Source organism: Lissotriton helveticus, chromosome 2_1 (assembly GCF_964261635.1).
Source record: "Lissotriton helveticus chromosome 2_1, aLisHel1.1, whole genome shotgun sequence".
NCBI lineage: Eukaryota > Metazoa > Chordata > Amphibia > Caudata > Salamandridae > Lissotriton > Lissotriton helveticus.
The window spans coordinates 1,386,580,704-1,386,602,592 of record NC_136059.1 but is presented as its reverse complement, the minus strand read 5'-3'; the positions used below and the strand labels follow the sequence as shown (position 1 = coordinate 1,386,602,592).

The window sequence follows — 21,889 nt, the reverse complement described above, 5'->3', positions numbered from 1 at the left end:
GGCTGGTTCAGAAAACGAAAGAACTGATGTCAGCATTCATGGGCACACGGTGCCTAAGTAGGCACTGCTACGTCATCCCGGTGACCACGACGCAGACGGAGTAGACTGACTTCACCTACCGAGGCGCAGGGGTATTCCTTAGAAAAATTCTACGGATCTAGTCTGACGCCGGGGGGGAAATTCTAAGGTAAGGAATCTATTACTGTCTCTTTCAGATGTCTCTATTCTCCCCACTCTCAAGAGGGCAGAAGGACTGCCTCGACGTGTAATGCTCCCTAGCCCAACCCAGAGATGCGTCTCCCAAGGCAGCTATACACTCCTGAAAAATCAGTTTGCCAAATGATCTCACTTCTCGGTCTTCAGTGCCGGCCTGTGTGCCTAAACACTAGAGCAACCTGTAGGAAGGTGGATATCTGACTATATGGTTACCCCAACTTTTTGCCTAGTGTTTAGATGGTTTTCAACTTAATTGGCCTGGGATCCTGCTATTCAGGGCCCCAGGCTATCTGCTCTCTCTGTAAAATGGACTACATGTACTTTAGGTACATACCTAATTGGGATTGGGTCACCTTTGTGAGCCCCTGTATAGTGTACCATAGGTACCCAGGGCATAGGTGCATCCAAGGCCTACCAGGGGCTGCAGCATGTATTATGCCACCCCTGGCTGGCCATCCAAACTGACACCACAGGCTGATCACTCAGCTTGGGCAAGGTCGTGTCATCACCCTTTGCTTAGATATAGTGGCGGACACGAGCGACGTGGGACCGGACATCCTGAACTACCTGCTTTTTGCTAACCGTGCAGCTTCTGAGGTACCCTCGAAGATGTGCATTGGGTTTTGAGAAGCCCCAGACCCGAGCAGCATTCGCACCGAAGCACAGCCCTCCACACTCTACGAGTGCCGTGTGGAGCCTGCGCCTGCATTTCAGCTCACCGCGTCTTCCCGGTTGCTAGCCCGTTGGCTAGTACGCCCTACGAAGACCATCCTTTGAATTTACAACGCTTGCCTGGTTGCTCCAGTCTTGCTCCAGCTTCTCTGTGAAAGAGAAGCGCCCCAGACCTTGCTGGTCTGAACAGAAACCCATCTTCAAAAAAAAAAAAGCAACTATGCCCCTGCACTTATACACAGTCAATGAATCAATAATAATGCTGTACGTTAGTTCTTTAGAACAGTAACGAAAGTATCAGGACAACTTTACACAAAAGTAACTCTCCGAGAATGGAGGCTTTTACAATGGAACAATAAACAGAAGTGTCCACACCAAGAAAAGACTGTTTATCCATCCATATATTTCAAATTCATATGTACTCATTCTCGGAGTTACTTTTGTGTAAAGTTGTCCTGATACTTTCGTTACTGTTCTAAAGAACTAACGTACAGCATTATTATTGATTCATTGACTGTGTATAAGTGCAGGGGCATAGTTGCTTTTTCCTAATTGTGTAGATCAGCTTGCTGGTCCCTTTTTTGGAGCAGTCCTGGGGTAATACCGCTCGCCTCATTGCCTACACTGAGTAACATTTGAACCCATTACCTTGTGGTAACCCGGGAGTTGCGCCCAGGAATTCTGGAACATTAAAATACCTCTTAGCTGTTTTTGAGAAACCCATCTTCACTTCCTGCGTGGGTTGCGGTTACCAAGGCTTGTTGGGTCCAATCCGGAGACCGACACCGCAGTCACCGGGAGCCTTCGTGGGACAGCTCGTATTCAGCGCCTGGTCGTCGTCGACACCTCCTTGTCCACGTGGCTGCAGAGACCAGCTTCACTTCTTCACCTGATTGCATCTCGACATCGCCTGGTTACTTCCTGGTCACTGGCTAGTGACCCAGTCTCTGTCCCCTCTGCTTTCAGGTTCTTCGACTCCGATCCACCCTTGGATCCACCCGGACACTTTTCTCCTGGTCGCCTGCAGCCCTTTCTTGCAGCTCTCCATAGGAAACCGCGACGAAACCCGACACGACTTCACACCTATGCACCCGGCTTCCCTGGGTGAGGTTACTCGAGAACTCTGGTGCTCCCGTGGGTAACAAATATCCAAGTGTCCTAGTTTAACAGGGTTTTCCCATAGTCCATCCGGAAGTGTCCGAAATCAACTACTTTGTAACTTTTACGTTCCCATTGAAACTCTATGGTAACTCGTGTGTGTGTTTAGACACTGCACACGCCTCCCGTGGGTCTCCTACTTCCAATCCCTTGGTTGTTCAGTGTAGCCCCAGCGATTTCCTAGGCCTACTCACCTTTCCTGAAGTGGTTCTTATACCACTTACTTAGTATATTGTTCGTGAGGCCCCTAGGGCAGAATTGTATTTGTGAACTTACAGTATGCTTATTGAGTAACTTGTGCTGTATCTCAAACTCTGACCTCATAAAGAGTGCAGAGGGGTTGTGTTAGTAATAAATACATATATATTTTATATATATATACCTTGTGTGGTGTCCTTTCATCTGGTATTCAAGGGGTTATATTGGTAAAACAGCTTGCTTCACATGCTCTCTGAAGTTTTAGCCTAAGACTGCTTTGTCCATGCTACCCCTAGGATAGCTGGTCTATAAGGTTGACTTTACAACCATCACCATAAGGGTTGTTTGGACTGGTGCAAGGTGCTCACTAGAATAGTGAACATCATATACCACGCCAACTTCTCACAACCCCTCTCCCACATGTATCCCATTTGGCCTTCAAAGGCAGCCTCTCCTTTGAAGTTTGTCTTTTAGGCCAACACCCATATGGCTTCCTGCCCGAGACAAAAAATACCTCTCTCCAACACAGGGTTCTACTGTGCCCTTTCCTGAGAGTCGTTTACACGTCTCTCCAGGAGGGCAGAAAGCAGTCTCAGGGACAGACCCATTGTGCACCCGTACACGGGTACAGGAAGCTGTGGGCAACAAAGTAGCAACTTTGTAAAAAGTGTACACTGGAACAACTTATATTAATGTTGACTTGTGAAACAAGTTAGTTTTAATGTTATAAGTAAGCATGAGCGTAAAATCCGCTCCGATCGCGGATTTTGCGGATTTTCGGTAAATCCGCGATCCGCGAACTCTCGCGGATTTACCGAGAATCCGCAATCCGCGATCGGAGCGGATTTTGCGGTCAAAAGTTCAAGCCTGCATAATTTACGATGGCGCCGGCAAGCTGCCAGCGCCATCCTCAAATGGTTACTTAATTAGCTTCGACAGGAAGCTCTAACAGATAAGATAAAGCAGGGGCTCGAGCGCCTGCTTTATTTTATCAGTTGGAGCTTCCTGTTGAAGCTAATTAAGTAACTTTTGCAGGATGGCGCTGGCAGCTTGCCGGCGCCATCGTAAATTATTTACATGGTGTCTGAAGGGCAGGGTTCATTCTGGCACGACGCATGTGCCCTAGTTGCAGCTTAAATTCAGTGACTCATTCATCAGCCAAAAAATAATCGTGAGCGTTGTGGAGGCTGGGCAGGTGTGCCTTGTTCCCAAATATACCATCGAAAATCCGCTGTGATGCTGGTCTCTGACTCTGACCTTTTATACACACAAGAGGCATGTGCGCTCGCATGGAAGCCCCGTCCGTTTGGCCCCGCCCACACACTCGAGGTGTGCACCGTCTTCCCGCCATTACCCACTATGATGGACATTTCAATCAAGGGACCCCTGCGCACTTCGGCGCGATTGCATAGCAACACACACTTGGTCGCTGGAACTAGTTGAAGCGCAAATGCAGTGACTCATTCATCAGGCAAAAAAAAATCGTGATGCTGGCCAGAGGCATTTGCATCTTTGACTTTCACGAGTGCAATCCCCGTGCCTTTCCTGTGACCAGGGGCTTCTGTCTCTTAATCTGCTGCTCTGATCGGTCTCTGACCTTTTGTATACACAAGAGGCATGTGCGCTCGCATGGAAGCCCCGTCCGTTTGGCCCCGCCCACACACTCGAGGAAGCCCCGCCCCCAAATCCGCCGATCCGCAAAATCCGCGGATTTTGCGGATCCACGATCCGTGAATCCGCAAATTCGTGAATCGTGGATCCGCAAAATCCGCCCATGCTTAGTTATAAGCTATTCGATACCTTACAGTACCAACTTTAGCAGGCTTGTCCGAAATTAAAAGGGCTGCTCTGGCGGCTTGTAACTCTGCGCTCTCCAATGGGGCTACTAGCCTTTTCCACAGTAAAAACAACAATTTTGAGTTTTTATAGATGGAACATGTAAAGAGTACATGTCCCACTTTCTTATATACTGCACCCTGCCTTAGGGCTCCACAGGCCTACCTTTAGGGTGGCAAGATTATTATAAAAGGGGAAATTAGAGTTTGACATGGCTTTAAATGTCAATGTCGGGGTCCACTTTAAAACTGCACTTCCAATCTTCACTGGCATGCCGGGAGCCAAGTTTTACCTGTGTCACACTCAGGGTAGCAAGACCAGTGTTGCAACCCCGGGTTGACCCTCTAACTTACAGGCCCTGGGTCCTTCCCACCAACTTCCTTTCAAACAAATGGTGCTAGGGAGTAGGAATCCTGCTAACCGAGGACTTTTAGAACGACAAATAGGACCGAAATTGAATTTGGATGCGGAGCATGACTTGGATCTGTCCAGGCGAGGAGTCTTCTTATGCTTGGGGGACATAATATTTCACCTAGTATTCCCGGATGGCATATGGGTTTATCGATGCGCAGGCCTTGGAGTTGTGGCTCAACCACAGGCACCACAAGCACACCTAAGGGGGACTCCGACACAAACATTTGCTTTCGACCATCCCTACAGGGTTTGAAATAAGTCATTTTAGGGAGCGACATCCCTTGCACACTGAAGAAAATTTAGAAAATATCGAGGTTGCACGAGGTAAATATCGCTAAGAGACAAGGAGCTCCCGGCCCATGTCTGACGGCACGTAAAAAAAAGGAACTGACGTCAGCCCATGGGAGTGACTCCTATCTAGGAGCCACACAACATTTCCAGAGTGGGACTGCAGCACCTTCAGACATGCTTAGGTATTTTTCAAAAGTTTCTGAATCCAGTCAGAAACTTGGGGAGTATTCTCAAGTTGAGGAATCTGCGGATAGAAGTCTATCAGAAAGGTAGCTACCGACTGTTCTTCAGGAAGAATTTAACTGTACCTGTTGGATTTCCAGGAAAAACTTACCATAACATGCTATCCACATCAGTAGTGCTGGAAGATGGCATGGTAGTGATCATCTGACAGTCTCTTACACATACCTATTTATTTAGCGTATTATTTATAAAGTTTGGACCTAAACAAAGCATAAGGGTGATCAGAATATGACAAAGTTACATAAAGGCAGACACCGTAAAATCAAGTTGCTGGCACAAAGAGATAACAAGGCTGTGGCTCGATTTGTTTTAATCATTATTAAAATAAATCGCTTGTAGCAAATGTAGGTGATTAATAGCTTCGAAACAGCAGCTTGGCATGGCAAACAATGAACATTTGAAGGTGAAAGGCAGAGACAGCAGCCCATTGAATGACACATCCTTGCCTGACAGATGCAAAGCATTCACCACGAAGTTCATGCATACTTTCTGCAGGAATTTTTGGCATTTGTCTCCTATGCTAGAACACAGGGGGAAGAGCAGAGCAAGCTGCTTTATTAAATGTATTCAACTAAAGTCTGATTTCGACGCCCCTCAATTGTTAACTGAATGGGAACTAGATGTACACTCATATTAATCATGGGCTGGGAAGAAGGAACATCTAATTGTTATGTTATGTTTAGGTCTCTTTTATAGCACACGGCTACCCCAAGGGGTGTCCCGGCGCTTTGGCAAAGAGAACTGTAGAGGAGAAAAAACAACACAGCAGCTCACAAAGGCCCAACCAGAAAAAATCATACTGAAAAGAGCCAAGTTTTCAACTCCTTTCTGAAAGCAAGGAGACTGTTTGACTTTAAGGAGACAGGTAGCTCATTCCAGCAGCGCGGGACCAAATATCGGAAAGAACACCCTCCGATCCGGGCAAGTTTCATCGGGGGAACAACGGCTTTGGCCAACAGGGCCGACCGGAGCATCCTCCTCGGGACATAAAAAGCCAGTCGCTTCTCCATATACTTTGGGCCAATTGAATGGAGGGCCTTAAATGCCAGGGTCAGCACCTTAATGGTGATTCTTTTAGCAATGGGCAGCCAATGCAATCTCTTTAGTAGTTCCGAGGCTTTTGCCCTGCGTGGGAGACCAAAAATGGCTCTTGCAGCTGAGTTCTGCACAATCTGCAATCGGGCCAACAAGTATTTGGGCAGCCCGATATACAGGGCATTCGCGTAATCCAGACGCGAGCCAATTAGAGATTGCACAATGATTTTTTTGTGCTGCAGAGACAGCAAAGGGAGAAACTTCCGAAGCATTTTCAAAATGCCAAAGCATTTCCCAGATAGACCGATGATTTGGGGTCCAAAAGAGAGGCTGTCATCACATTGCACACCAAGGTTTTTAGCGTTCACAGAGGCCACGTCAGGCGGAAACATGTCCTGGGGCCACCAGATCTTCCAATTGGGATCCGGCGGACAACCGAAAAAAGCAGCTCCGACTTGCCGGAGTTGCACTTCAGACTGTGCCGCCGAAACCAGTTGAAGACCGCACCCAGGCATTCCCTGATCAGACCACCGTCAAAAGCCTCTCCCTTTTTAGATGTATTTCGCTGGGCAAGGATCCAACGGCGAGCCAGATTGAAGCCGTGAGAGAGGTTCGAGGGAAGAAGTTACGGATAGGGAAGGGAAATCCGAGAGGACTGTACTCCTCTCATCAAATGACGAGCGGAGGGTGGCCCGTTGACTAGCAGAAGAGCCGAGGCCGGCGTCTGGGAAGGTGTCCTGAATGGACTTAATTTTATTTATGAAAAAGTCCCCCAGCTGACTGATCCAGACCTCGGAGTGAGAATGGGAGGGTGAGCTCAAAGGAGGGGAAATGAACTCCTTTACAATCCTAAAGAGTTCTTTGCTCCTATTTTCCGCCTCGTCGATTCTGCGCTCCAGGTAAACTTTTTTACCCTCTGAGATATGCTTACAATAGCTCCTAATTACATCCCGGTATTTTGATTTATCAACCGGGTCGTACTTGCGCCGCCACATTCTCTCTGCTTTCTTGCAATCCTGGCGCATTTTTCCCATAGAAGGAGTAAACCACGGGGCCGAGACAAGTCTGGCCACTGATTTAGCTGGTTTCCCCAGGGCCAGCTCATCAAATCTAGCTGCCAGCCACTTCTGGACAGAATCTAAATTTTCCTCCAGATTGCCCGAAAGCCGACAAGGATGACAGCGCAAAGCATCGGACAGCATTTCCACGGTGACTTGATGGAAAGGCCGACCCGACCGATTCACCTCCTTCAGCACTCTGGAACCAGTCAAGGCGGAAGAAAAAATGGAAAAATCAATTAAAAAATGGTCAGTCCAAAGCACAGGACGCGGCACAGACACGTCAATCATCCTGGTCGAGAAAATCTGGTCAATGGTATGGCCTTTGATATGCGTGGGGCTGGTAATATAAGAAGTCAGCCCCAAAGGAGCGACAATATCCTGCAATTTAATGGTATCAGGATCCGCTACATTATCCATATGGACATTCAGATCCCCCAGCAGGATGCAATGCTCCGATCTGAGGCAAGGCACCGATAGTGCCGCCTGCAGATCATCAAAGAAAGAGCCCAGGGGCCCGGGAGCTCTGTAGACAAGGATCCCAGTGCATGTTTGACTGGGAGAGAGCCTGAGGGTAAAACCTAAGGCTTCACACCCAGTGATATTCTCAACGGCGAAGATAGAACAGGGGACATTCTTGTCCACAATCAGAGCCACACCCCGCCTCTACCTCCCACTCTATCCTGCCTGAAGATATTATAGTTTGAAGGGATGGCAGTCGCCAGATCAGGACCTGAGCATTCTCCTAGCCAGGTCTCCGTGAGGAACAGACAAGGTGTTTTTTAGAGCCGTACAGCAGATTCCAGATGTCAACGGCATGTCTGCTGAGTGATCTGGTGTTGAGGAGAGAGCATTGATGACGCATAGGAGGGGGCATTGTGGCAGAAACCGTCAGAATTGAGGCCCGCCAGCCACATGCCGCACAGCCCTTCCTGAAGGAGCGACCACACGGAAGAACATAGTGGCAGTAGGAGGACTGTCTGCGCAGAGCAATAAGCTCCGAGAAAGAATAAGTTAACATGCATGCAAAACATACACCCAAACAGAAGAATACAACAATAGGCCAGGTCCTACCTCGTCCGCCTTCGAGACGCTGACCAGCGCAGACGGGCAGGACTCTGGCACGACTCAGGCGCAGGGAAGGCGCTTAAGCTGCGCGTCACCGCTGCGCGCTAAGAGGCGAGCTTTAAATAGCCAGCTCTCAGCGTGGCCGGACGCAGGGACGCTCCAAGATGGCGTCCGCTACTCCCTGCCCAACCCAAGATGTCACTCCCCACCACAAACCTCCCCGGAACCGGACCCGCAAAACTGCGGTGGTTTTCCAACAATTTTATGGTGCAGGTAAGGGACCGGACAACGTTTTAAAAACAAGGGATAAGCGGAAAGAAATTAAAATTAAATACAAAAACGGACTGTTTTAAAATAATGCAGAGCAGCGCTCTAGGCGCACAAGACCAACAGCGAGGCGCCGCAGCGACTCTCACCCGCAGGACACCTTTGCCAGACTGCCCCCTCAGTAAGCTCGCTCTAAATAGCCAGCTCTCAGCGTGGCCGGACGCAGGGACGCTCCAAGTTGGCGTCCGCTACTCCCTGCCCAACCCAAGATTGTGGATAACATTCTCCCAAAAGCACAACCTTTCCATCTTCACAGGCTTTTAAAATACTTTTCCTTAAATGGAAAGTGTTGTCTAACGCACCTTTCGTCTGACAGCATACACTTTCTGTATTAGGGAAGCTTGCATATGTATCAGAAGATTAATTATAGAAAAAATAATATTCAAATGCATAAATATATACACACGCAGAACATTTTTCAAAAATTCAAAATAATAATTACTTAAATCAATTTTCCGTACTTCCAAGAATGGGTGACATGATGTAAAACCAATACTTTGACCCATAAGTTGATTCATTCTGGTGTTCGCATTAGTCGAACGACATAAACCATAGTGCAGATCTGGAGTACCTTCTTGCACGTACCAAAATTCTCAGTTCACTCGGAGTGAAAAACTGCTAAACTGTAGCAATGATTATCTAAATGATGATGATGAAACCTGCAGTGAAATTATGAGGTTTTCAATCTCCTTTCACATGGATCAATTTAAGTACTAGTTCATACCTGAAATATGACTAGAAACAAATTTTTTTGTTCACTTTGAGCAGACTCTACTTTCTCCTGCAAGCGCTCAATCTGCTCCTCCAGTGGTCCATCTTCCCTGTCACTGCTGCGGTCATCATCATCGTCGTCGTCATCATCATCATCACTATCTCTCTAAAAAATAAATTCAGTAAGTTGAAATACAGTTGAACATTGTTTTAAAACAAAGTAAACGCATCTTCAATATATATGAAACTAGACTTGGAAACAAACCGAGAAAATGAATTACATTTTACAACAGCAATTTTCAACCTGCGTAACAAAACACGTCAGCTGTGTCCCAATGTTGCCTAGATAGCTAGGGTATAATAATAAACAAAGGAAGAGAGCTTTGTGAAAAAAGAAAACATTTCAGTCAGAGGTTTTAAATGTCAGCAAATGAAGAAACAAAAGATTTTGATAACTGAGTTAAGATCAAATGTTATTTTTTTTTTCTTGGGGTCCCAGCAAAAGAAACTAAAACCACTGTATTAAATAGCAATATCATAGTTGTATATCTGAGGGCGCCAACCTCCTCCTGGTTTCTACCATATTACATCTTTCCAGTTTGATGGAAACATTTTTATTTTTTATTTTTTTTAACTACAAGCCACTTTTAACAACCTTACAATCACTCTACAATTGCTAAAATACCAATACAATTGTTATGATGACATGCCACACATATACACAGCAGAGCTCACATTAATTAAATGTATTAAGCCATGGATTTTGTGGAATGCACTTTGGGTTTGCAGGGAGCATTACTATGTTATACAATTCAGAAAGGAAAATGCTACTTATCAGTATGCATCTGTTCTTGGCATGTAGCGCTGCAGATTCTCACACTTAGCAGCATTCGATCGCCATTTAGTGTTGGGCTTGGATGCTTGCAGGTTGTTGGTGTCTTGGAAGAAGTCTTTGTAGTCACAAGATAGGGGACTCCTCCCTTGGACAATAGTGCGCATGGGCGTCTACTCCATCCTTAGATTGTTTTTCGCCATGGTGGGAAATTATGGAGTTAGTAGAAATAAAAAAAGATGTCCATGTGTGTATATCTAAGTAAGATCGAACTGGGACAGATACAGATCCCGGGGAGGCGGGTGGGTGTGTGAGAATCTGCAGCTCTACATGCCAAGAACAGATGTATACTGGTAAGTAGCATTTTCTGTTCGAGGCATATGAGCTGCAGATCTCACACTTCGCATAGACTATAGAGCAGTATCTCCCCTAGCGGTGGTTCCCTGTATCTGTTGCAGTAGTTTGAAAGAGTTTTGATGACAGCTTGGCCTACAGCAGCTTGCTGCTTGGCTTGCACATCAACACAATAGTGTTTAGTGAATGTGTGTGTTGTAGACCATGTTGCTGCCTTACAAATGTCTTCTAGGGGAATGTTCCCTAAGAAAGCCATAGAGGATCCTATTTGCATGTGGAGTGCGCTCTAGGAGGATTTGTTAATGTGTGTTTTGCTTTTTGATAGCATATTTGGATACATTTTACAATCCACCTTGCAATACCAGCTTTAGAGATGGGAGTGCCTTTATGCGGTGGAGAGAAAGCTACAAACAATTGTTTTGTGAAAGGATTTAGTTCGTTCAATGTAATAAAGTAGGGCACTTTTTACATCTAGGGTGTGTAGAGCTCTTTCTGCTACAGAGTCTGAGTTTTTAAAAAACACTGGCAACTCCACTGATTAAGATGAAATGAGTGATTACTTTAGGAAGGAATTTTGGATTTGTTCTGAGGACCACTTGTTATGATGCAATTGTAAAAAATGGTTCCTGTATAGTGGAAGCTTGAATCTCACTTACTCTTCTAAGAGAGGTAATGGCAACTAAGAAAGCTGTTTTCCATGTGAGGAACTGTAGTTCGCATTTGTGTAAAGGTTTAAATGGGGGTCCCATGAGCCTGGTAAGAACAATATTAAGGTTCCACACTGGAGAGGGTGGTAACGTAGGAGGAATGATTCTTTTTAGTCCTTCCATAAACGCTTTAATTGCAGGGACTCTAAATAGTGACAAGTGTTGTCTGTTTTGTAAGTACGCAGCAAGTGCTGCAAGATGTAAACGTATAGATGAGTATGCTAGATTACATCTTTGTAAATGCAGTAGATAGCAAATGATATTCTGGATGGAAGCATCCAGTGGGTCAATATGATTATTGGTGCAGTAAATGGCAAATCTTTTCCATTTTGCAGCATAGCAAGCTCTAGTAGTAGGTCGTCTGGCTTCTTTAATGATGTTCATACAGTCTGGTGGTAGGTTAAGGTAACCAAACTCAGGCTTCAGGAGCCAGATCGCCAGATTCAGCTGACTTGGATCTGGTTGTCTGATCTCTCCATGGTTCTGCGTTAACATTGATGGGGACAGGCACAGTCTTTGGTGCGGAACTATGGAGAGTTCTAGCAGTGTTGTGAACCACGGTTGGCGTGCCCATGTGGGAGCTACTAAGATTAGTTTGAGAGACTGTTGTCGGAGCTTGCGTACCACTAGTGGGATTAGTGGGAGTGGTGGAAAAGCGTATGCAAATCTGCCTGACCAGTTCATCCATATCGCATTGCCCTAGGACAACTGGTGTGGAAACCTGGCGGCGAAGGTTGGGCATTTTGCGTTGGCGTGTGTGGCGAACAGATCTATTTCTGGTTGGCCCCACTTGTGGAAAAATGGTAGAAGAACTTGTGGATGTAACTCCATTCTTGAATCTGTTGTGTCTGTCGACTTAACAGATCTGCAATCTGATTGTGAACTCCTGGAAGGTGTTCTGCTAGTAGATATATTTTTTGTGGCATGGCCCATCTCCAAATGTTCTGTGCAAGCTGGGACAGTTGCAGAGAATGTGTTCCCCCTTGTTTTTGTATATAGTACATGGCTGTCATGTCCGTCCGGATCAAGACAGCTTTGTTCTGTACATGTACTTGGAAAGATTTTGGTGCTAGGAATATTGCTAGTAGCTCTAGGTGATTGATGTGGAGCACTTTTTGTTGAGTGATCCATCTGCCCTGAGTTGTATGTTGGAGGAGATGGGCTCCCCATCCTGTGAGTGATGCGTCTGTTGTAAGTACTATCTGTGGAACAGGTTCGAGGGACAGCCACCCGTTGGACAAGTTTTTGGTGTTCCACCAATGCAAGGAGCGATGTGTGCGGCTGTCTACCAACACCAGATCTGTAAGTTGTCATTGAGCCTGATTCCACTGTTGTGCTAGACATTCCTGTAATTGACGCATTTGAAGTCTTGCATATGGTACAATAAAAATGCAAGATGCCATCATGCCTATGAGTTGCATGAATACTCTGGCTGGAAAAGAGTGTTGGTTTTGAAATGTTGCGACTAAGGCTTGAATGCTCGCTATCCTGGCTGGACTAGGGTATGCTTGAGCTGTAGAGGTGTTTATTGTGGCCCCTAGATGCACAAGTTACTACTTGTGTAACGATATATCTGTAAGAGACATTAGTTAGTATTAGATTCCTTACCTTAGAATATCCCCAGGCGTCAGACTGGATCCGGAAATTTTTGCGTAGCAGTAACCTTGCGCGTCGGTAGGCGTCGTCTGCGGCTCCGCGTCCGTCGTCGGCGCCGTGATGACGTCGTCGGAGTACTCAGACGCCGTCTCCGCGTGCTGACGTCAGTTCTTAGACACAGCTTTTCCGCGCCAGAAACGCAGAGCCATGTTAAAAACCAACACAGGTGCCATTGAAACTAGGGCCCTGAAAGGGGATAACCCTAACCCTAGATATCGGTTCGCAGAACGGGGAGGATGGGTGGGTCGGTAAGGAATCTAATACTAACTAATGTCTCTTACAGATATATCGTTACACAAGTAGTGACTTGTGCATCTGAAAGAGACACGTTAGTATTAGATTCCTTACCTTAGAATAGATACCCCAGCAATACCAACCCCGGTGGTGGGTCTGCGAACCAATAATCACACCAGAAAGTCCTGGAGGACGGAACGGCCAAAGAAGCCATCCCTCCGGACTTGGCTGCCCAGGCAGAAGTGTCTTGCAAACGTGTGCCGCGATGCCCACGTAGCTGCCTGACAGATGTCTTGTAAGGGCACTCCCCTGCCCAGGGCAGTGGTAGTCGCCGTGGCCCGGGTAGAATGAGCCCGCAATCCAGCAGGGGGCTCCTTTCTAGCCAAGGAGTAGCATGCCTCGCTACACAAGATGATCCACCGGGAGATGGTCCTCTTGTGCACCACTCTCCCCTTCTTAGCGCCCACGTAACCAACAAAGAGTTGGTCATCCACCCGGAACTGGCGTGTGCGACCCAAGTAAAATGAGAGCGCACGTTTTGGGTCCAGACGGTGGGGCCGCTCTTCCTCTTTAGAGGGATGCGGTGGTGGAAAGAAGGTAGGCAAGGTGATAGACTGCCCGATGTGGAAGGCCGTGACAACCTTGGGCAGGAAAGAAGGTTTGGTACGCAGCACCACTTTGTCCGGATGGACAGAAAAGAAAGGTGGAGTACAAGAAAGAGCCTGGAGCTCACTCACTCTCCTGGCAGAGGTGATGGCAACCAGGAAAGCAGTCTTCAAAGTCAGAAGGCGAAGAGGACAGTTGTGAAGTGGCTCAAAGGGAGCGCACATCAGACACGTAAGAACCAGGTTCAAGTCCCACAGAGTCATCACAAACGGAACAGGAGGAAACGTGTGTGTGATGCCCTTAAGAAATCTATTTACAATAGGGGACTTGAACAAAGAAGGTTGATCAGGTAGCCTGAGAAAGGCTGAAAGGGCAGAAAGGTAGCCCTTGATAGTGCCCAGAGGAGAGCCCTGCTGGGCAAGAGAAAGAAGGAAGAGAAGAACCTCAGAAAGAGGGGCAGCAAGAGGATCCACAGCCTTTGCTGTGCACCATGCCACAAATCTGTTCCACCTGCAGGCGTATACCGACTTTGTGGAGGGACACCTGGCTGCCAGAATGACGTTACAGACTTCAGGAGGCAAGTCAAATGGCCTCAACTGTCGCCGCTCAATCTCCAAGCATGGAGGTAGAGACTGGACAGGTTCGGGTGGAGGACCGTCCCCTGCTGCTGCGACAGAAGGTCCTCCTGAAGAGGCAGACGAACCGGGGGATCGACTGACATACTGAGTAGCTCTGGATACCAGTACCTTCGTGCCCAGTCCGGAGCCACAAGGATGACTTGGGCCCGGTCGCGCTTGACCTTCTTCAGCACTCTGGGCAGAAGTGGTATAGGCGGAAAGGCGTACAACAGACCGCAACTCCACTCTCGACGAAAAGCGTCTCCGAGCCAGTGCCGCCTTGGAAATTCCAACGCGCAGAACAGATGACATTGCGCGTTCTCTTCGGTGGCGAATAGATCTAACCAAGGCTCTCCCCATCGCTGAAAGAGGCCTTGCGCCACGTCCGAGTTCAGACGCCATTCCTGATCCATCATGCACCGACGGCTGAGCTCGTCCGCCCTGGCGTTCAGAGAACCTGCCAGGTGTTGAGCCACCAGGGTCACGCCCTGGCATTCCAGCCATTGCCAAAGGCGCAGAGCCTCCTGGCAAAGGGTCCACGACCCCATCCCGCCCTGTTTGTTGCAGTACCACATGGCGGTGGTGTTGTCCGTGAACACCTGCACTACACTCCCCCGGACAGAGGGGAGGAATGCCTTCAGTGCTAGACGATTCGCCGTAACTCCAACAGGTTGATGTGGAGCCGGGCCGTCGCCGGAGACCAGAGGCCTCTGATCTCCGCCTCTCCCATGTGGCCTCCCCAGCCCTGGAGGGACGCGTCCGTCACAACTACGTGCTCCGGTTGGGGAAGGGAGAGGGATCTGCCGCAGACCCAATCGCGGTCCGCGAGCCACCACTGCAGCTGTCTCGCAGTGCCCTCCGAGATCAGGACGTGGTCGGATAGGTTGCCCTGATGCTGGGCCCACTGAAACTTCAGGTCCCACTGCAGATCCCGCATCCGCCACCTGGCGTGATGCACCAGAAGGATGCAGGAGGCCATCAGCCCCAGAGTCAACCTGACCGAGACCCGGGATAACGGCTGAAAGATGGGAATCAGAGCCTGAATATCCCGGACCCGCTGCTCGGGTGGATAAACCCGAAACTGCGCCGAGTCCAGAACCGCTCCGATGAAAAGGAGCTTCTGAGAGGGGCACAGGTGTGACTTTGGCACATTGATGGAGAACCCCAGCTGGTGCAGGAGATCTGCCGTAGTCTGGAGGTGGCTGACGACCGTCTGGGGCGAGCCCACCTTCAACAACCAGTCGTCGAGGTAGGGGAAGACTGAAACCCCTAACCTGCGCAGATGAGCTGCGACCACAGCCATCACCTTTGTGAACACCCGTGGGGCGCTGGTAAGGCCGAAGGGGAGCACGGTAAACTGAAAGTGCTCGTGGCCAACCGTGAACCGCAGGTAGCGCCGGTGGGCTGGCAGGACGGGGATGTGGAAATAAGCATCCTGCAAGTCCAACGCTACCATCCAGTCTCCTGGGTCCAGGGCAGCTAAGACCTGAGCCAGTGTCAGCATCTTGAACTTCTCCTTTCGGAGGAAGCCGTTGACGTTCCGTAGATCCAAGATAGGGCGGAGGCCCCCCTTGCCCTTCTTGGGTACCAGAAAGTAGTGGGAGTACCAACCACACCCTACTTCTGGCCCAGGAACGCGCTCGATGGCCCCCTTGGCCAAGAGGGCCGTAACTTCCTCCTGCAGGAGTCGCAAGTGATCCCCCGATACACAATGGTTCTGCGGTGGCATGGCTGGAGGAGTCGCCTCGAAGGGGAGGGAGTAGCCCCATCGGACGATCTGCAGCACCCACCTGTCCGAAGTGACAGTGCGCCAGTGGAGGTGGTGATGGCGAACCCTGCCCCCTACTGGCGTCACATGGGCCTGAAAGCACGGACTAGGAGGGTTTTGAGGCGGATGCTGCGGGGGAAGGTGTGGACTGACCTCGCCGTTGACCCCTACCGCCCGGGCGGCGGTTCCCACGGCCGCCACCGCGATGGGTATTGCCCTGCGGAGCGTGGCTAGCGGCACGTGTGGGCGCACCCCTTCCGTGGCCACGAAAGGAGTGAAAAGCAGCCGATTGCTGGCGCGGGGCCGAGAGGCCCAAGGACTAGGCCGTAGCCCTGGAGTCCTTAAAGCGCTCGAGCGCATGGTCTGCTTTGTCGCCAAAGAGGCGACGGCCATCGAACGGCATGTCCATGAGTGTTTTGGACATCTGCCAAAAAGTTGGCGGACCTCAGCCAGGCGTGGCGTCTGACCGCCACCGTCGTTGTCATCGCTCTACCTAGCGAGTCGGTGGTATCTAGTCCACACCGGATGGAATACTTGGCTGCATCCCGGCCTCCACAAGGGCTTGGCCGAGTTTGGCCCGTACCTCCAACGGACACTCTGGAAGCACTTCCGAGGCCGTATCCCACAGAGAGTGGGTGTAACGGCCCAAGAGGCACGCGGTGTTAGAAGACCGCAGGCCCAGACTAAGGGATGAGAAGATCTTCTTTCCATACTGCTCATACCTCTTGGATTCCCTGTCCGGCGGAGCCGACGGGAACGCGGTCTGGGAATTAGAGGCCTGGATGACCAGGCTCTCGGGGGTGGGGTGGGTGGACAGAAAACGGGTCGCCCGGGGCTAGGCGGTGGCGTCTGGCCACGTTCCTATCTACGGGCGAACCCGTAGCGGGCTTGGACCAAGTGCCCAGAAGAACGTCGGTCAAGGCCTCATTAAAGGGCAGCAGAGGCTCGGCCGAGCTTGACTGCGGTTTAAGGACCTCAGTGAGGAGGTTAGTCCTCATGGCCGCGAAGGGGAGCTCAAGGCCCAAGGCCTTGGCAGCCCTCATCAGCACCACACTATATGTCGCCCCCTCCTCCGAAGCCACGGTAGGAGGGGAGACAAAACCAGTGTCTGGAGAGGTGTCCAGACCACTGGCATCCCCAAGGTCTCCTGCCCAGTCCTCATGAGACTGACACTCCCTGGTCAGAGGGTCCTCAGACCCCTCCCAGTCCTCTTCATCACCCATCTCCTGAAACTCAGGGTTCTCAACTAATGGGGCCTGTTCATAGAAGTGAAACTCTCCAAACGACGTCTGGAGCGGCGCCCATCGGGCCGTCCCGACGGCTGAACAGGAACGAAGGTGGAACCGGGGACGGCGCCGCCCGAGGACGGCGCCGGAGGCGACACCTGAGGGTCCGACGCCAGGGAGGTCGTAAGGTCCACCGGCGACGAACCAGATCCCAAAGGAGGTCCAGCGGCATCCGGCGCCGCTGAACCCTGCGGCGCCGGGCCCGAAGGTGCCAGCGGCGTCGGGAGAGTGGGGCCTAGCGGCGCCGGGCCCGAAGGCGTCGGGGCCTAAGCACCCGACGGCGTCGGGGCCGAAGCCCCCGACCCGCTAGAGGCCCCAGACGGGTCCGCTGGGCCCGAAGGCGCAGCGGAGCGCGTCGCGTTAAGCCCAGGGACCGTAGGGTATGGGGCTGGACGCGGCACCCGCGACTCCGACGGAGCCGCGTGGGTGGTGTCACCCGAACCCCTGGCCGCATCGTGCGAGCGTCGGGGGGAGTCCGAAGAGCGATGACGCCGCTTGGACTTCTTGTGCTTCTTACCCGACGACGACTTCGACCCGGAGGAGTGCGGCCTACTCTTGGAACTGTGGTGGCTCCGAGCCCGCGACCTGTCCCTCGACCTCCCATGGGAACAGGACCTCTCGTGGCGTGGGACCGACTGCCGGAGTTCGAGTCGCCTGCGGGACCGCTCCCGCCTGGCTTTCGAAGAGAGGGCCCGGCAGTCGGAGCAGGCCTGGTCGTCGTGGTCGACGCCCAGACACGTTAGACACAGGTGGTGAGGGTCCGTGACCGACATCGTGCGGTCGCAATCCTCGCAGTGTTTAAAGCCAGGCATCCCTACGGCACCAATCGGAGTCGAGAAGACTTCGAAAAATGATCAAAAAGATCCAAAAAGTCAGTCAAATATTGACTAGGGCTAGTGCTTTTTCCAGATCTGCGCTTGCTGGCGCGGAAAAAAGAAGAACTGACGTCAGCACGCGGAGGCGGCGTATAAGTACTCCCGACGACGTCATTGCGGCGCCCACGACGGACGCGGAGCCGCAGACGACGCCTACCGACGCGCAAGGGTACTGCTACGCAAAAATTTCCGGATCCAGTCTGACGCCTGGGGATATTCTAAGGTAAGGAATCTAATACTAACGTGTCTCTTTCAGATATTGGTGTATGTGAGAGGGCTGAAGATGCGGCTTGGTGTAGTTGATCGTGAATCCCAAGCTGTGTAATGCTTGAATGGTTTGAGGAGTGTGATGAACACACTGATTGAATGACTTGGCTTTTATTAGCCAGTCGAGATATGGGAAGACATGGATTTGTTGTCTTCTGAGATGTGCTGCTACTGCTGCAATAACAACAAAACAATGCTCCTTAGGCAAATTATTTCACCTTAACTTCACAGTTATGCAGTTGTCACTACAGTGAGCATAATTTTTTAATTTTTCAAGAGAAGGTACAAATCTTTAGTCATTTGTATTTATTTAATCCAGAGAATATATGAACACATATCTCAATCCACTTTCGGCAACACAAAGAGGTATACTGTTTGAGTTTGTAACAAAATATATACAGTACCAAAAGACACTTTTGTAAAGAATATGGACAGTATTGGCATATCTTCCATATATACATAAATTATGCAAACATTAGATACAAAATTATAAATCATTTAATGTTAATCCTATTTACAAAAAAGTGCCGTTGCGTCGACGTTTCGGTCTCATACAAAACAAGATAACGAGACCATCATCAGGACAAAGGTTGCACAATGGACTGAAAAACCAATGGAGAGGATTCTGATCCTTAAGTAGTATCTTATCAATCACTAACTTGTGGGGGCACTTAGCTCTGCTCCGCTTTATTGGCCAGCGAGTGAAACAGCTTCCAAATTAGTCATGGTCGGTAAATACACGTGTGGCAAGGAAGTTGCCTTGTTGTAACAGCGGGAGCACTTGTTGTAGAGTGATCATATAAAAATGATCTGAGTGTATATATAGGTTGAGGGGCCGGAGATTGAGAATTGATCTTAGTGTTCCGTCCTTCTTGGGTATTAGAAAGTACAGCAAGTAAACCCCTGTTCCTTGATGTTGTAAGGGAACAATCTCTACTGCATTCTTTTGAAGCAATGATAGAACTTCTTGTTTTAGTAGCGCAAGATGTTCTGTGGACATGGGATGCTGCCTGGGTGGTATATGTGGATGGGTAGCTGTAAGTTCTAGGCAGTAACCATCCTGGATAATTTGTCTTACCCACCTGTCTGTTGCAACGGAATTCCAGACAGGTAGGAACTGTGCTAATCTCCCCCCGACTGGAGTGGGATGTTGTGGGGGGGGGGAGCGGAAGGAAGTCACTGTTTTGTGATGGGAGAGGCATGATTGGTGTTATTACCTCATGCTCTTTCTTTATTGTGGTTTCCTCTGTATCCGCCTCTGAAATATCCTCTATTGGGGGATGTTTGTGTAGTGGCTTTAAAGGAAGATGAGTTGTCTGCTCGCATCTGTTTGGAGGCTCCTCTGTAGAAGGAGGGACGAAAGGAGCCTTGTGTTTGTGGGTAATGTAAAGCTCCCATGGATTTGGCAGTCTCAGCATCTTTTTTCATTTTTTCTAGTGCAGTGTCCACAGCTGGGCCAAAAAGTTGTTGTTGGTTAAGTTGCTGATTAAGGATAGTAGTCTGGACTTCCTGCTTAAAACCTGAGATGCGGAGCCAGGCATGACGTCTAAGGAGCACACTGGTATTTATGGCTCAAGAGGCAGTGTCTGCTGCATCAAGTGCACATTTAATTGATGAATTTGAAATTAGTTTACTCTCCTGGATTAGATCATTTGCTTGTGTTCTATATTGGTCAGGCAAATGTTGTAGTAGGGTTTTTAACTGGTCGTAATGGGCCCTGTCATATCTTGAGAGCAGTGCTTCGGTGTCCGCTATGTGCCAGGTATTGGCTGCTTGGGCCGCTATCCTTTTACCAGAGTCATCTAGTAGCTTGGACTCTATCGGGAGGTGGCGCTTCTCCTGAGGTTTGGGAGTTAGCGCGCTTCCTAGCGTTGGAAACAACCAGCGAATCTAACAGCAGTTGTCCCTTAATGTAGGCAGGATCTGCAGGGGCAGGCCTATACTTTTTCTCTATTCTAGGGTTTAAAATCCTGGCACGTACTGGATCTTGAAGTACTTCGAGGGCATGCTTAATGACTCCTTTAATCATTGGAAATATTTGCACTGACTTTTGGGGCTGCTCAAAAGTATCTAATACAAAGTTCTCTTCTGCCTCATCGGAGTGCATTGTGACACCATGATAGATGGTGGCCCTATCAAGTGCCCAAAACCAATATTGTCTTCTGGAGGCCACGTGTGTAGATTTGGGAAGTCTGGTATATCTTGTGGGACAGGGAACTCCCAATCAGGTGGATCAGTTGGGTATCATCATCATCATGTGGAGGTGTACGAGATGGAGAAGTTTGAGGTGTAATAGGTTTAGGTAGAGGAAGTGGGTTAGAAGTATAGGAGAAGAAGGGTGTATAGGCGTTTTGGCAAAGTCCTTCACAGGCACTGGAGGAACAGGTGCTGTGTCTAACTTACTCTTTCTATATGGTCCAGTGGTGACATGGCCTGTTTCTGGATCAATATAAATCGGTCTGCTTTGGATCAATAGGATCTGGATGAAAAAGCTCCTCTTCGTCATGAACCGCTTTCGGCGCCGATTTTTTCGGATCCGAGCGGGGTGTTTTTTTTTGTCTTTAGCCTTGGGAGGCGTGATAGAGTCCCTTGGCATAGCTTTTGGCTCTGGGGGTTTTGGTTTCGGAGCCGAAGCTGGATGTTTCGGTATGGAAGTGGTCGAAGGCAGTTTGTCTACGGGCTTGGGAGTTTTCGGGCCAGGTTGGTCTTTGGAAGTAGACGGCGTCGGAACCGGTTTCGGAGCCGGGACTTCTTTTGGTGCCGAAGGTGCTGGTGGGATTGGCATGTGAGATTTGCTCAGTCCCGAGCTACCGGAAGGCTTTTCGATCTTCTTCGGAGACGGGCCCGAAGGGGGGTCTCTTGAAGTGTGTTTTCGGTCGCGACTGGGCCCAGCAGGCGGAGTGTTGACCATTGCCTTCGATTTTGGTGGGGGTAGGGGCAGTAGTACTCACTCTTTGACCCGGAGTGATAGAATCATCGGAGTCGTTTGCCTCTGAAACGATTTAGAGATCCATGGAATCTTCTTCGGGGACATCTAGGTCTTTGAAGATGCCCACCGGTTCCGGAGCGGATTTCTGCATGATGTGTCTACGGGCTCTTCGATCTCGAATGGTCTACTTCGATCGAAAGGATGCACCGGCTAGACAGATGGACTCGTCGTGTTCAGGTGATAAGCACAAGTTGCAGACCTTGTGATGGTCCACTTTGCGGGAATTTTGCTCCACACTGGGGGCATTTCTTGAATGGCGTCCTTTCCATGAGCTGTAGGCCTCACGGCGTGGATGGGCCCAACGGCCCGCGTCGATAACCGGACTCGAGCTGATGAAGTTGAGTCGAAGGTTATAGATGTTAGATGTTAATTTGAAGTTATAGGAAGTTTTTTCACGTCAAACTACTTTGGAAAGTAGATTTCGAACCGGAGTGGAAAAGTTACATCCAAACCCAATGGCGGAAAAAAACT

General features: G+C 49.5%; 1 protein-coding gene across 1 annotated transcript in view; it reads right to left on the bottom strand.

Annotated features, from left to right (window-relative positions):
• Positions 1–21,889, bottom strand: part of NCBP1 (nuclear cap binding protein subunit 1) — an 832,716-nt gene that overhangs the window by 140,181 nt on the left and 670,646 nt on the right. Inside the window, exon 21 of the mRNA XM_078676323.1 lies at positions 9,241–9,393. Within this exon, the coding sequence (XP_078532449.1) occupies positions 9,241–9,393 (153 nt within the window). The remainder of the gene's footprint in view (positions 1–9,240; positions 9,394–21,889) is intronic.